At 37.5% G+C, this 12,248-nt stretch overlaps 1 protein-coding gene across 1 annotated transcript; it reads right to left on the bottom strand.

Moving 5' to 3' along the window:
* Positions 1-5,340: 5,340 nt before the first annotated feature.
* On the bottom strand, positions 5,341-5,985 carry CLDN34 (claudin 34). Its single transcript, XM_026084469.1, has one exon. The coding sequence runs from the start codon at positions 5,983-5,985 to the stop codon at positions 5,341-5,343; it is 645 nt and encodes a 214-aa protein (XP_025940254.1).
* Between the last annotated feature and the right edge of the window lie 6,263 nt (positions 5,986-12,248).

Below are 12,248 nucleotides of genomic sequence, written 5' to 3'. Positions count from 1 at the left end.
ATTCCACATATAGCTTCTGTTCCAGAAAATCCATTTTAAAGATAGCTGAATTGTCTCCATATTGGCCAGTCTATTCCCATACCTTCAAATTGGTGTTCAGCAATATTACTGATATTTCCACACTACACTGTGAATGCTTCACTTCCAATTCCATGGCCTTAGGGTTTTTAAGCACTCCTATTGCCTCAAGTTCTTGTTTTTGTTTTTTTTTTCCTTAATTTCAGTCAGCCAGGAACTGTGATACATCTACACAGTGGATGCAATGCCTCTACTTTTCAGTCTCCCATATGCATTCTCTCCTACTTGCAAGGTCTTTACTGAGGTCGTACTGAGGTCGAACAGGTCTGGCTAGCATATACAGATTGTTCTCATTAGTTGATCTCAGGTATCTGGTCATATTTTGGCAGTGTTCATTCAAAACAAGATCTGTTTTTTTTACATGTACCAATTTGTGCCATAATGGGCCTGCACATTCAGCTGCTGAAAAACAGCTTGCAAGTACAGTAACTTGGGACAGTGTTGAGTTTGTCTCCCACTCAGAATTTATATGCTTCTTCAAAATATCATTCTGGGAATTAACCTTGTACTTAGCCTTTTCCACATGTATCCCAAGAGAAAGGGAGTGACGTGACTTTCAGTAAACTGGATTTTAACACAGCATACTGTACTTGGTTCCAAATTATGAGGCGCTGTTTATTGGCTTTATAAATCTGACATGAGATTCACTTAGATTTTTTTGATTGGCATATAGTTGTTTTTGATGCAATAATTGAGAGCCTACGCACTCCAAAATACCATGCTCATTATTGAACGATCTCACCTCTCTCATGTAAGGGAAATAGAGTAAATTATTTGAGTAGCAGCAAGAGAATATTTTGGTTGAAAAATCTTTTTATGAGCTAATACTGGATCTGAAAGTACAGATGTTGACAAGAATGAAAGGAATTCCAGCTCAGTTTTGAAAAAGGTATATTTTCACAAAGAACATGTCTCGTCTGGGAACCTTTAATTTAACGTACATTGGTTTCCTATTTTAAGAAAACAATTTGCTGTTAAACACTGTGCCAGCTAGACTTAGATTTTTTAAGCAAAAACTCTTTGTCCTGAAGTATTTTAATGACCTAAAGAGCAGGAAATTGCCTGTGACATTTCAGTTTTTCCATTCTAAGGGGAAAATGGTCCAAGGTCTAAAATTAGCTTTCTCTTGAAAAACGCCCTCACTCTCATCATTGTATATACCATAAAGCATGTGACAACAAAGACATTTCTTTCTCAGACTGGTATTGTTTTTAAGAAGCTAAAGAACTCGCAATCAGCTGTTAAGATAGTCTTCATGTAAAACTGCTGACTTGAATAAAAATTTTGTTTACTGACCCAACCCAAATAATTTTGATGACCTACTTTTCAGCACAATATTTTCAGTTCCTCTCTCTTCCTCTGCATTAACATGAAAGAATATTGGTCAGAATTACATTTTCACCTTGGAAGAAAATCTCAGTAGGCTTTGTACTATTGCCTCAGTGTATTATTAGGTGTTTTTTAGCTTCATTTACTATTTGAGCATCCATTTCTTATTCGACTTATTTCATACATATTTTGGTCTGGGGCCATAAATAGACAAATGAGGTAGATGATAGGTACAAATGAATAAGGTTAATAAAGTGCACCACATAATACACTAATGCTATGAAGCATATTATGCAGGTCAAAGAGATGGATGTCTTATCATTACGCCTAGGTATCCAGCAGAATTCAAAGAGAGCCTTGGCATTAAATCATTCCCCCAGCAGTGAATTCAGGCATGTGAGCTAATCACAAGATACTTGTTTATTGTCAACTCAGAAAATACAGCCAGACTGGTTTATATGTAGGCCAAGGCCAGCATAGAGACATTCCTAGACAGGGTGGGACCAACAGAGTGAGTAGTGCTGTCTTTGGGAAGGCAGCAGGTCTGAATTTGCACTAAAGATGAAGATGAAGGTTCACTATATGATCTCTTCAGTGGTGAAATTTGCTTAAGAAGTTTTCACCCCTTATCTTTCTACCTCAAGGCCCTGACCACTCATCCCTGTCTTCGCACTGCAGCTTGCTGCCTCTCCTCAGTTATGCTGCTGTAAATGATAGTGGGGCCAGGCTATAGAGTATCTCCCGAAAAATTACTTTAGGGAGCTAAAAGTTAAAAATATTCTTTCAGAAGTTTTGCATTTTTGAGTTTTAAACCCAAATCATTTCAACTGTCTGTTTTTGCAGACAACCCTAAAAATAGTTTGAAATGGCAACAAACTGAAGTACCAGAAGGTAACAACTTCTTAAATTCTGAAACAAATATATCATGAAAATATGCACAAAGAGACTATGCCTTCTCACTGATGAAGTAAAAGCAAAGCAGCTTTACTTTCCTCCAATACCAAAATCTTAATGAACACACACATTTCCTAAAATTTATCAAATCACACAGCCTTGAGGGGTCAAGATTAGACAGTCTTGACCCAATTGAAATCAGTGGAAGTTTTACCTCTCACTTGCTTTGAGATAAGATTTTATTCTCCTATGTTTTCTTCAGAGAAGGACTTGGAGTCTTAATATCCCCTGGTCTTTGATCATAGGCTACATTTTAACATATATCAACATATGATCTGGATCACGTATCTATTTATAGACTCATATATCGGAAACCTAGGAGGTACCATCGGAAAGGACCTCAAGGGTTCCATCTAGATCATCCCTCTGACCTGAGACAAGATCACTTATACCTATGTTATTCATGGCAATATTTGTCTAAACTTATTTTTAACAAAATGTATTTTTTAAAGAACACACATCTCCTTAGGTAATTTATTCCAGTGTTTAGCTAGAGAATTTTCTTAACATCTAACCTAAATTTGACACGACCAGTGCTTTATAGTCACGCGTCAGGACAGATCAACAGAATTCCTGGTGGAAACAGCTGTGGCAGCAATGCAAAAACTTGGCACGTTTTTGATGTTGTCTGTTGCTTTTTCTTTTAGTCTAGAAGAATAAATATAAGCCTAACCCAATCATTTAGTGAATAGCTAACATACAACTGGGTTTATAGACATTTCTGAGCATACATGAACTCAAAAAGGTTGTAGAATCAGTCACTTCTTGTTAAACTTCAAATTCTTTGCCAGGAAATATTAACGTTTTATTAGTGTGGGGAAACAATGGCATAGACACACGGATACATCTTTTTTCATATAACTACAATAAGATAAAATCTAATTTTATTGTAGGCACTATGGGAAGAGATAACCATTCTATTTACCTGAGCATTTAAAAATGAAACACACCAACACAGTATAGGATGCACTGTAGAAATCAAACTAGAAAGAAGATAGAGTAAAAAAGCCTTAATTCAAACACCATTTAAAAGTGCCTTGCAGCTTTCTAAACAGCCAAAAGATAAACAAGTGCAGCAGTTGAAAAAATTAGAAATGTTGAGATAAGCTGCTGTTTCAGAAAAGACTGGAAGACCAGAGTGGAAATTAATTCGCTGTAGAGATTCTGTACAGAAAGTCAGTACAGCAAAGTCAAGACTGCGTGAAAGAAGTAGAAAAAAAAAAAAATGTGCTGGTATTGGTTGGAAAGAAAAAAGGCAAGATACAGAGATTAGGTTCATAAGAATGGCAGGGCAAATCAAGACTAATAAAGAAACAAATTCCTTATATCTATATATATCTAATGACTTCAGGGAAGGTGAAACTAAAGCAGAAAGAACAAGTAACAGTAATCTGGACTGGCCAAACAGTGGCAATATTAACTAGGATCCTGGGAGAAAAGCGGGGTAGACAGTGGAGCTGATAAAAGTTGATGAGTTGGAGAGTTACATTTCCCTTTCAAAACAAGAAATGGGAAGGTTTGCAAAAGTCTGGTTTACTTTCCGTTCCCTATCTCCAAAATTTAAAGACAGCAAAAACACTTACCAAGAATAAGAGTCACAAGCAATAAGAACAGGTTTGCTGGCATTTTACATCTTCTTGTGTAGCTGAATCCATGAATATTTCAGAAAATGGAGGATAATTAAAGCAGCAAAACTACATTGCTTGGATTCTTGTAGCATTTCTCTGAAATGATAATGACATTTAGTGGAACCTGCTTTCAATAGATCATCAGTTTATCAACACTGTTTACTCATTCCTCCTTCTTGATTTTTTTTAGCTTCTCTTATTGTGATGTTTGGGATGTTTATTTTTTTTATAGGACTGGCATATGAAATGCCACGAAGTTGGCAGATTCATTTCACCTAACCTTGTCTAGCTTAGGTGAAGTTAGGTTGTGCATGCCTGAGTTAGCAACCTTAGTTATTACAGTTATTATAGTGAACTAAGAGAAATAGAGACTTTTGGGGGAGTATGTCATCTTCCAGCCATTCTACGTATCTATTCTGGAAAGAGGCAAATACTGTCCTAGAACGTCTTTTTTTGCTCAATCGACTATAAAGGGAGCCTAACGTGGCCAGTTTAGATACAGATGTCTACATCAGGTTAGATGAATCATACTCTAAAAGTTGTACTGAATATTCCTGATTACTGAAAGCATTGATTTTGACAGCAGCTTTTGTAAAAGAAATTGCAGCTTCTAAAAGAAGTCTCCAGCTTTTGCAATACCTTTGGATTCAGTGAAGTCTCTGACTAAGAAGAATGTGCTTGCAGATTTTCTGGCTCTGCGTAAGTGAGGAACTAAGAGCACACCTTGCCCACAGGTAAAGATGTTGCAACATAAAATGCAAATAGTTTGATAAAAAAATAGAAGCATTAGAAGCACAGCTCTTTATGTGCCCTCAAGGAAGAAGAGAAACTGGCAAGACCTTTGTAAGCCAATTCAGTGAAGACTCATTTGACACAACCATGATGACACTCAAATTATTTGTATTAAAAGTCTTGACTTGTCACAGAACGTGCTTTCCTGCAGCTGTCATTGAATAATGGACAAAATATTTTAGTACAAATAAGGAAACAAGTTCACGTTTAACAAGCATCACTTCACATTTTTCTCACAGGTGAGTTAATTCAGAGCTAGCTATCTGAACATAGTAAATATCTTACATTAAAAATAAATTAATCAAAGATTGCATATACAAAAGAGGTCAACCAATAAAACTCAATCACAGTTGCTGCTCAACAGCATTTATCTCAAAGATGAACCTCTAGTCATATGTGACAATTATTGTGGTTACTCAACCAGCTCATATAACAAAATATTGTGGCTACTGTAGACTAGAATTAAACTCTATAATTCCTTGACTATAAAATCTCTTGTGCTGTCATCCTTATATTTTGACTGTGCTCTCATTCTGAAACAGAGTGGGGATTTACCCTGTCAGGACTGCATGATAGTGTTTGAGGTTACAGGAAATCTGTATGAGAGAGAAAAAGTCCCACTTAGCAGCAGCAGGATAACAGCTATAATCCCAACAGGAACTGCAGCACCAACCTCCTGTGTCACTGGGCTGGAGGGCATGTGGTAAGAAGGAGGAAAAGCAATGCTCTCGTTATGCATTACAGAATAGAAATTCCAGCTCACCGGAATTAGGACACACAGACCAGAAAATATGTAGAAGAAACCACCCGCCAGGAAGAAATGGGCAATGAGAGTTTTGTCAACTATTCCCATATAAATATTTCTCAGAGCAAATATTGTGGCAGTCAGTCCCAGCAAACCCATGATCATGGCAATCAACAGGAGACCTTGAGCAGCAAAAATTTCATGGGGGACAAAGGAGTCAAATGCCCTGAATTTATGACAGAACTGTTCTTTATAGCCAGGTGAGACATGAAGATAACTGATAAAGCAGACTTTCCAAATTCCCACCCAGGCAACGCCAGAGGAGATAACAGTGGTGTTGTCCACGTGCCACACTCTCCATTCCACAAGTCCCATTGAGACAGTGCACATGATCCAGCCTATTGTGCCGACAGCAAAGGTGGCTAGTTGGAGGTGCGAGGTGCTGACCAGAGACCTCATAGTTTGGAGGTCTTCAGACGTCAGAATTGGGGTGTGGGCACGTTTGCCAGGCGACGAAAGAGAGGCACTGGAAAGAAACACAGCACAAAATTACAAAGACAATTATTTCTGTGAATAGCTGCACCTGTTAGTGTAAATGCAGGGGAATACATGTGCTGAGGGAGGAAGGTAGCCATCCTTCCTTAACTGTAGTGAATTTTTGAAGTTTAATGTCCATAGCTGAATAACATCTAGGCTTTAATTCTGTATATTTCATTGTACTGCAAGGAGAAAAAAAGGTCTCTGGTAAGCTCCCATTATAATCTCTATTTTACATTCACAAAAGCACAATTCACATTTTTTTTCCAGATTATTTTCTTCATTGATATTTAACTGTTATTTTCCAAAGCTCTTCATATGCACTGCATATAATCAATAGCCCTAGAGGTAGTGACTAGTAGAAAATAAATCTGACAAAATCCTTAGGATCCTCATTGTTGAAGGAGATCATACAAAGCAGCAACAGGAGCCATGCTCCTCTATCTTGGCAGCTGTGTTTTCTGTGCAACAATCTAGCTTGAACATACTTCTGCCTTTGTACTGTTTCACCAGTTGGCCCCTAACTTAGAGTTGCTGGGACCAGCATTAGACAGAAAATGCAGTAGTTCAGAGGTGTGAGCAAATCCAGGCTACTAAATCAACTGAAATCTGATGATTTTGAGATTATTTAACCATGAATGCTTTAGCAGAAACACTTGCATTAATCTGAGATGCAGAGCTCTGTGCTGTGAATGGAGCTTGGATGTGGTGCCACTGCTATCCTACCCTCAAACTTCAACTAAGATTTCTTTAATGTTCTACCTTTATAAATCACACTCGTTCATAACCTACCCAGCTTCCCCAACTCGAATCATCCTACAGCAGTGGTGGAAAAAATTTTAGTCATTGGTTTGTTCGCTGTCTCTACAGTCTAAATGCAAATTAGATATGCCTTTTTAATGAAAAAAAAATCTTTTAATTTCCAAAATCTTCCACACAACCTTCTGAATAGTTATAAAAATTATTTGTGATCACAGAAGATGTGGCTGTGAATTTAATTTATTATGTAGATCTGACAGGTTCTAGGGGTCTTTATATTCTATGAGTTATCTACAATACCTTTTCTTCTATCTTCCATTGCATTCAAGACAGAAGGAATACTGGACCAAGACCAAGTTCTCACCGATAACAAGACTATAGATCTGTAACAATGCTTTGTTACCATACCACTAACTTTTCTATGTATTTATCTTTATATTAACAAATACAGTTAGTGACACAATCTAGTTGCAAAAGTCCAGCTGTGGAAATCTTAAATAAAAAATATCTACATAACATTGGCTTAAGTAAACACTTTCCATATTCACATACTGGTACCCACTATATCCTTACTTCAGTCCTGGAACTGATGCCAGTGATGAGAGGACAGGACAGATGATTGGTTTTTGATATCAGGCAAACGAAGAAAAATCTGCAGTTTTATCATTTTAGACTCCCAGTTCATGTCTGTATTTCCAATAGGACTGATTTCCTGTGGGAAACATTAATCTCCATTATTGCAAATGTATATTTAATCCTCTCTTGCATGGAGGAAATTGCTCTGGAATATCCTCCGATGTTTCTATCTACTTAAAATGACACCAATTTATAAAAGCCTTTTCAATCTGCTATGTTATTTAAAGAATGATTATAAAAAAGCTATTTAATTAACAGTTGTTAACAGCCACGCTAGTATTGTCTCCATATAGGAAATTATGAATGGTTTTCTTTCTGTCACAGTTTCACATCAAAAAAGTATAGTTTCTGTATGCGGTTAGTGTTGGGAAAACACTTGAAATAAAGAGTGCAATCAAAAGAGTTCTGTGTTGACTTCCGTCTGCTTTTATTTAAGTCAGCTGACCACAGGGAGGCCAAATCTGAACCATATTAAAATACCATTTTGTGCATTATCCATACTTCTCTAACACTGTTCATATACCTCATAAATAAACATTCATTTAATCAACTGACTGATATCAAGGTCATAAGAGAGAGGCAAACAGGCAGATCAGTGTCACAGATAACTGCTAGAATATGATCTCAGTATATATCTTTATGCATTGAATATACTCACCTGTCTCCTAACAGAATTAAATGAGATTATATCCATGATTTCTAAGCCCTCTGTCAAATCTGGATATGCTACTTGGAATGAACTGACTTTTAAAACTAAAAAATTCAAAAAGTTCTTTTTCTCTTCTGAAACACACAAAAAGTATAGAACAAGCCAAAACACAAAGCAAAGGAGTCACATCTTATACAAAAATTCTGAAAACAATGGAGAAAAACAAGCAGATAACCAGATAAGAAAGACAGGGTTCCGTGCTTAGATGAGGTACCAAATGTCTAGACAAAATTTGTCTAGACAAATGTCTAAACAAAAATTGCCTGTGTTGGAAAAGGGTTATTTTTGGCATTCTCCACACCCTACCCACTGGTGTTTACTTGATCTAACCTTGCAGTATTGACTTACAGAAAAATCAAGGTGAAAAAGAAGTACTTTTGAGTACTGTTTTGGAAAATCAGATAGAAGCCTATGCTTATGACCACTCGGTATTCAGATTCATCAATAAAATAAAGAACAAAATATCAGTGTATAACAGTTACAGGAAGTTGCTTGCCATATAAAACAAGGCAAATTCAAAACAATTATCTATTTCCTGTTTACATTCTATATTGTTACAAATATTAATAAGCTCACTATAGGTTGTGCTGGTATCATTACACTAGAATGGGTATGTAACACTTCCCAGAAACACTGAGTTTAAGGGGAGAATTTAGATGTGAACAGATTTATTTCCAAATTGCTTACACAAACCAGGAGCCCAGCACTGTCTTAGAAGGTATTTTTAGGCTTATCTTTTAACAAAGATTTAACATTTTAAATGTATTTAATTTGTCTAGTCATGTAAGATTTTGCCTTCAGAGTCCGGCACCATTCACTTACAATACTTGTGACATATTCTAGTACATTCGCTCAGACTTTATTGTGCTTTTGCATCGCACTTCCTGATTTGGAAGCTCGCTCATGAGAGCTGCAAATCTCTGCATTCATTGCATGACAGGTACGTTATGGGATGGAGTACATCGCAAAAAGGTAGTCTCACCAGGAGGAACTAGATTTACATGGTGTGCCTGCCAGTGGGCAGAAAGCATCACTGAAAACCCTTCTCACTCAAGTAAGCAAGATGAACTTATTTTTCAGGACTAGTGTGGCAAGCATTTCCAAAACATATTAAGTGCATTGCCAAGGAAGACATTTCGCTTCCAGATGCAAGTAAAACTGTGAGTGATCTGCAGAGGGCGTCTCCCTCCAAGATTTCACGAATCTGAGTAGACTGACTTGGTGAACTATCAAGAAATCTGTTCTTAACAAGAGCTTTTACACTGGACTGAATATCACTCATTTTGATATCAGGACTGGGCTTTAACAGCATCGTTCTGCAGTTTCAGAGCAACATTTTGACTCAGCAGCTGCATCTTGTAAGCAGCATGCAAGCTTGTATGCAAAGTCTCCATCACCCGAAGGTGACATCTTGGCACCTTGCTGAACTCTTCTGAGATACCAGCAGGTACCATTCTCACAGGTTTCAAAGGCAGAGACAGCCTCTTTGGAAAGGCAGAATTTGACCTGTCACTAACTTGCCATCTTCATAAAAAAGCAAAGAAATCAACTTTTAATAAAACCTTTTGGTCCCTGCACAAATGTCCTTTCAGAACTTCTGAGGGAGGAACGTGACAGCTCAGTCTGTGTGTGTGTGTGTTTTGAGCTATACTGGCTAAAACACAGTTCAAACCATGGATCACACAGCAGTCCATGCTAACACAGACAGCAATGTCATAATCTATTAGCTGGTTTCATGCTTTAATAATTATATAAATATTTGGAATTAGTTTAATTAGCATAGTAAAATTATCTATATGATCTGAATAATACAATGATGCAACATGATCGCTATAAATTTCCTAAGGCAAATGGACTCATATTCAATCAACTACAGAAGGTCTTCTGAATAATTAGTGGGCATTGCTGGCACACGGTTCTTGATCTGGAAGCTGTATCAGAACTGCAAATCTGATATGCCTTTGCATATCAGATATTTTATGGGATGGAGTCCATCCCACAAAGGTAGTCTCGCTAGGAGGAACAGCTAGGTTTATACAGTGTGCATGCCCTTGGGCAAAAAGCATCACCGAAAAAAGTTTTCACTCAAAGAAGCAAGATAAGCTTTTTAGGAGGTGGATGAGGTTCAATCTCTTGGTGTCCTGTGATTACATCAACTTTTTCATTTAAAATAGTTTCAGTACAATCCAACAAACATTCCAGTAACTTTGGGGAACAATCTTTAGAAAGTTTAGAAGTAATAGTTAAAAAAACAGTTGCTTCCACAGGCATCTCACTTGGTAGACCCTTGCTGTCATCTTCTCTCTTAATATGTCTTTCATTTTCTTTATTTGGAAGGGATTTCCATCATGGACCTATTTTTAACTAAATATCCTATCTGAGTAAAAGTAAAATGTAAATGTGATAGCATTCAATGGAATTTTGCAAACAGAAGAAATAAGCTGATGATAAGAGATGATACATGTTAATGAATTGATCTAAATATAAAAGCTTGTAGGATCCGTCCATCTTACTGCTCGTTTAAATCAAACATTGGACAGTGAGTAGCCATGTAGGAAAGAAAGAATGATGAGCTATTGCACATATGCTTAAGGGACAGAATGAGACATGACTTTCCTCTTAGTTACAAGAAACAGATGAGGACACAGGAGAGTTGTGATGACTTTCCTGCAGCTGCAGGATTGCTTGTAGGAGAAAAAAAAGGGGAAGCAAACTACTCTCAACTGCCAAGTGATTTCAAAGTGTTTTGAGGGTTGCCTGTGTATCAAGCTTACTTTTAAAAAAACTAAAGTGAAATACTGCAGTCTAGGAGGTAAAGGCCAGTTCTTTGTGGCCACAGCTCCATTGCCTGAAGTTGTAAGCAGCAGGAGCAAACACAAATGGAGTTATATTTAAAAAATTTTCAACTGATCACTGATGATGAAAGGCTGTGGCTATGCTATCAGTGCTCAGAGCACTGAAACCTAAATGACACCAAATGCATTTCACTTCTGGAATTAATCTTATGCAATATAAAAACTTACTTTATTTACATTCAACAATTGAATATGCAATGCATATTCAGCTATATGCATTAGCTGGGCTTGAAACCTGCTTTCTAAAAATCCATGAGTCTTAACCTCCTTAAAAGGATGTTAAATACTGCAAGTGAATAAGGAAAGAAAAAAAGTACACAGTAGCTAACATACTTTTAAGATTAGTGCGTCTAAATGTAACCAGACCTTTCAGCTGCTGGGTCACAGATTCATCGGGTGAGGGTCTGTGACTGGGGCTGATGTCCAACTTGTAGGATCTCATGAGAGAGTGCCTCCAACCATGAAATCACCTGCAAGACTTGTCATTAAATGCATTAGATCATATGATGGGGTGAGGGCCAGGTGACACTAGCTTTCAGCAGCACCTAGGGAGTTTGCCATTTAGCAGAGCTCCTTTGGAGGTGAGGACATGCTAGGTAATATATTCCCAGTAGCAGCAACCCCTCTGCAGTACTTTTCCCCTCTGAGATCTCAAGCACCAAGCACAGCTGGCTGGGTCAGTCATCAGCACCAGGCATGCAAGATCTCAGACAGAGAAAGAGGCTGCAGGGAAGTGTGAGATGGAGCTGGGGTTTGTCATGTTGGTTTGTGAAAGCCTTACACAAATTGCATGATCCTTGATGTGATATTCAAAGACTGTACTCTAGGTCCTTGAGGTCAGATGTGTCTAGCATTTCTTTTCTCTTCAGAAATGGTTTTTATCCTTTTGTCCTCACTGTTTCAGCACAGCTCTGGTAGAAGTGTAGCTTTATCTCTAAAGATATCTCGTTGTTGTGGTCCCTGCAACCAGGGTTTGCAGTAGTGGCTACTAGATCACACCATTTCTAGCTTCTTCAAAAGACATGTGAATAAACGTTCAGTGTGGTAATGCTTTTGCTTCTATTTTCCTAGGTACAGTTAGCTGCATTTCTGACCCCTTCTCTGAATACAGTCTCCTTGACATTCACGAGGTCTTCAACCCTGATGTCTCACATTTAGGTTTCAGCTATCACTAAAATAGTCATTTCCAAACAGAAAAGACAAATTAGTTGGGCATAAAGTCTTAA

This window comes from Apteryx rowi, unplaced genomic scaffold (assembly GCF_003343035.1).
Source record: "Apteryx rowi isolate R43461 unplaced genomic scaffold, aptRow1 scaffold_640, whole genome shotgun sequence".
Classification (NCBI taxonomy): Eukaryota; Metazoa; Chordata; class Aves; order Apterygiformes; family Apterygidae; genus Apteryx; species Apteryx rowi.
This window is presented reverse-complemented; position numbering and strand designations above follow the sequence as displayed.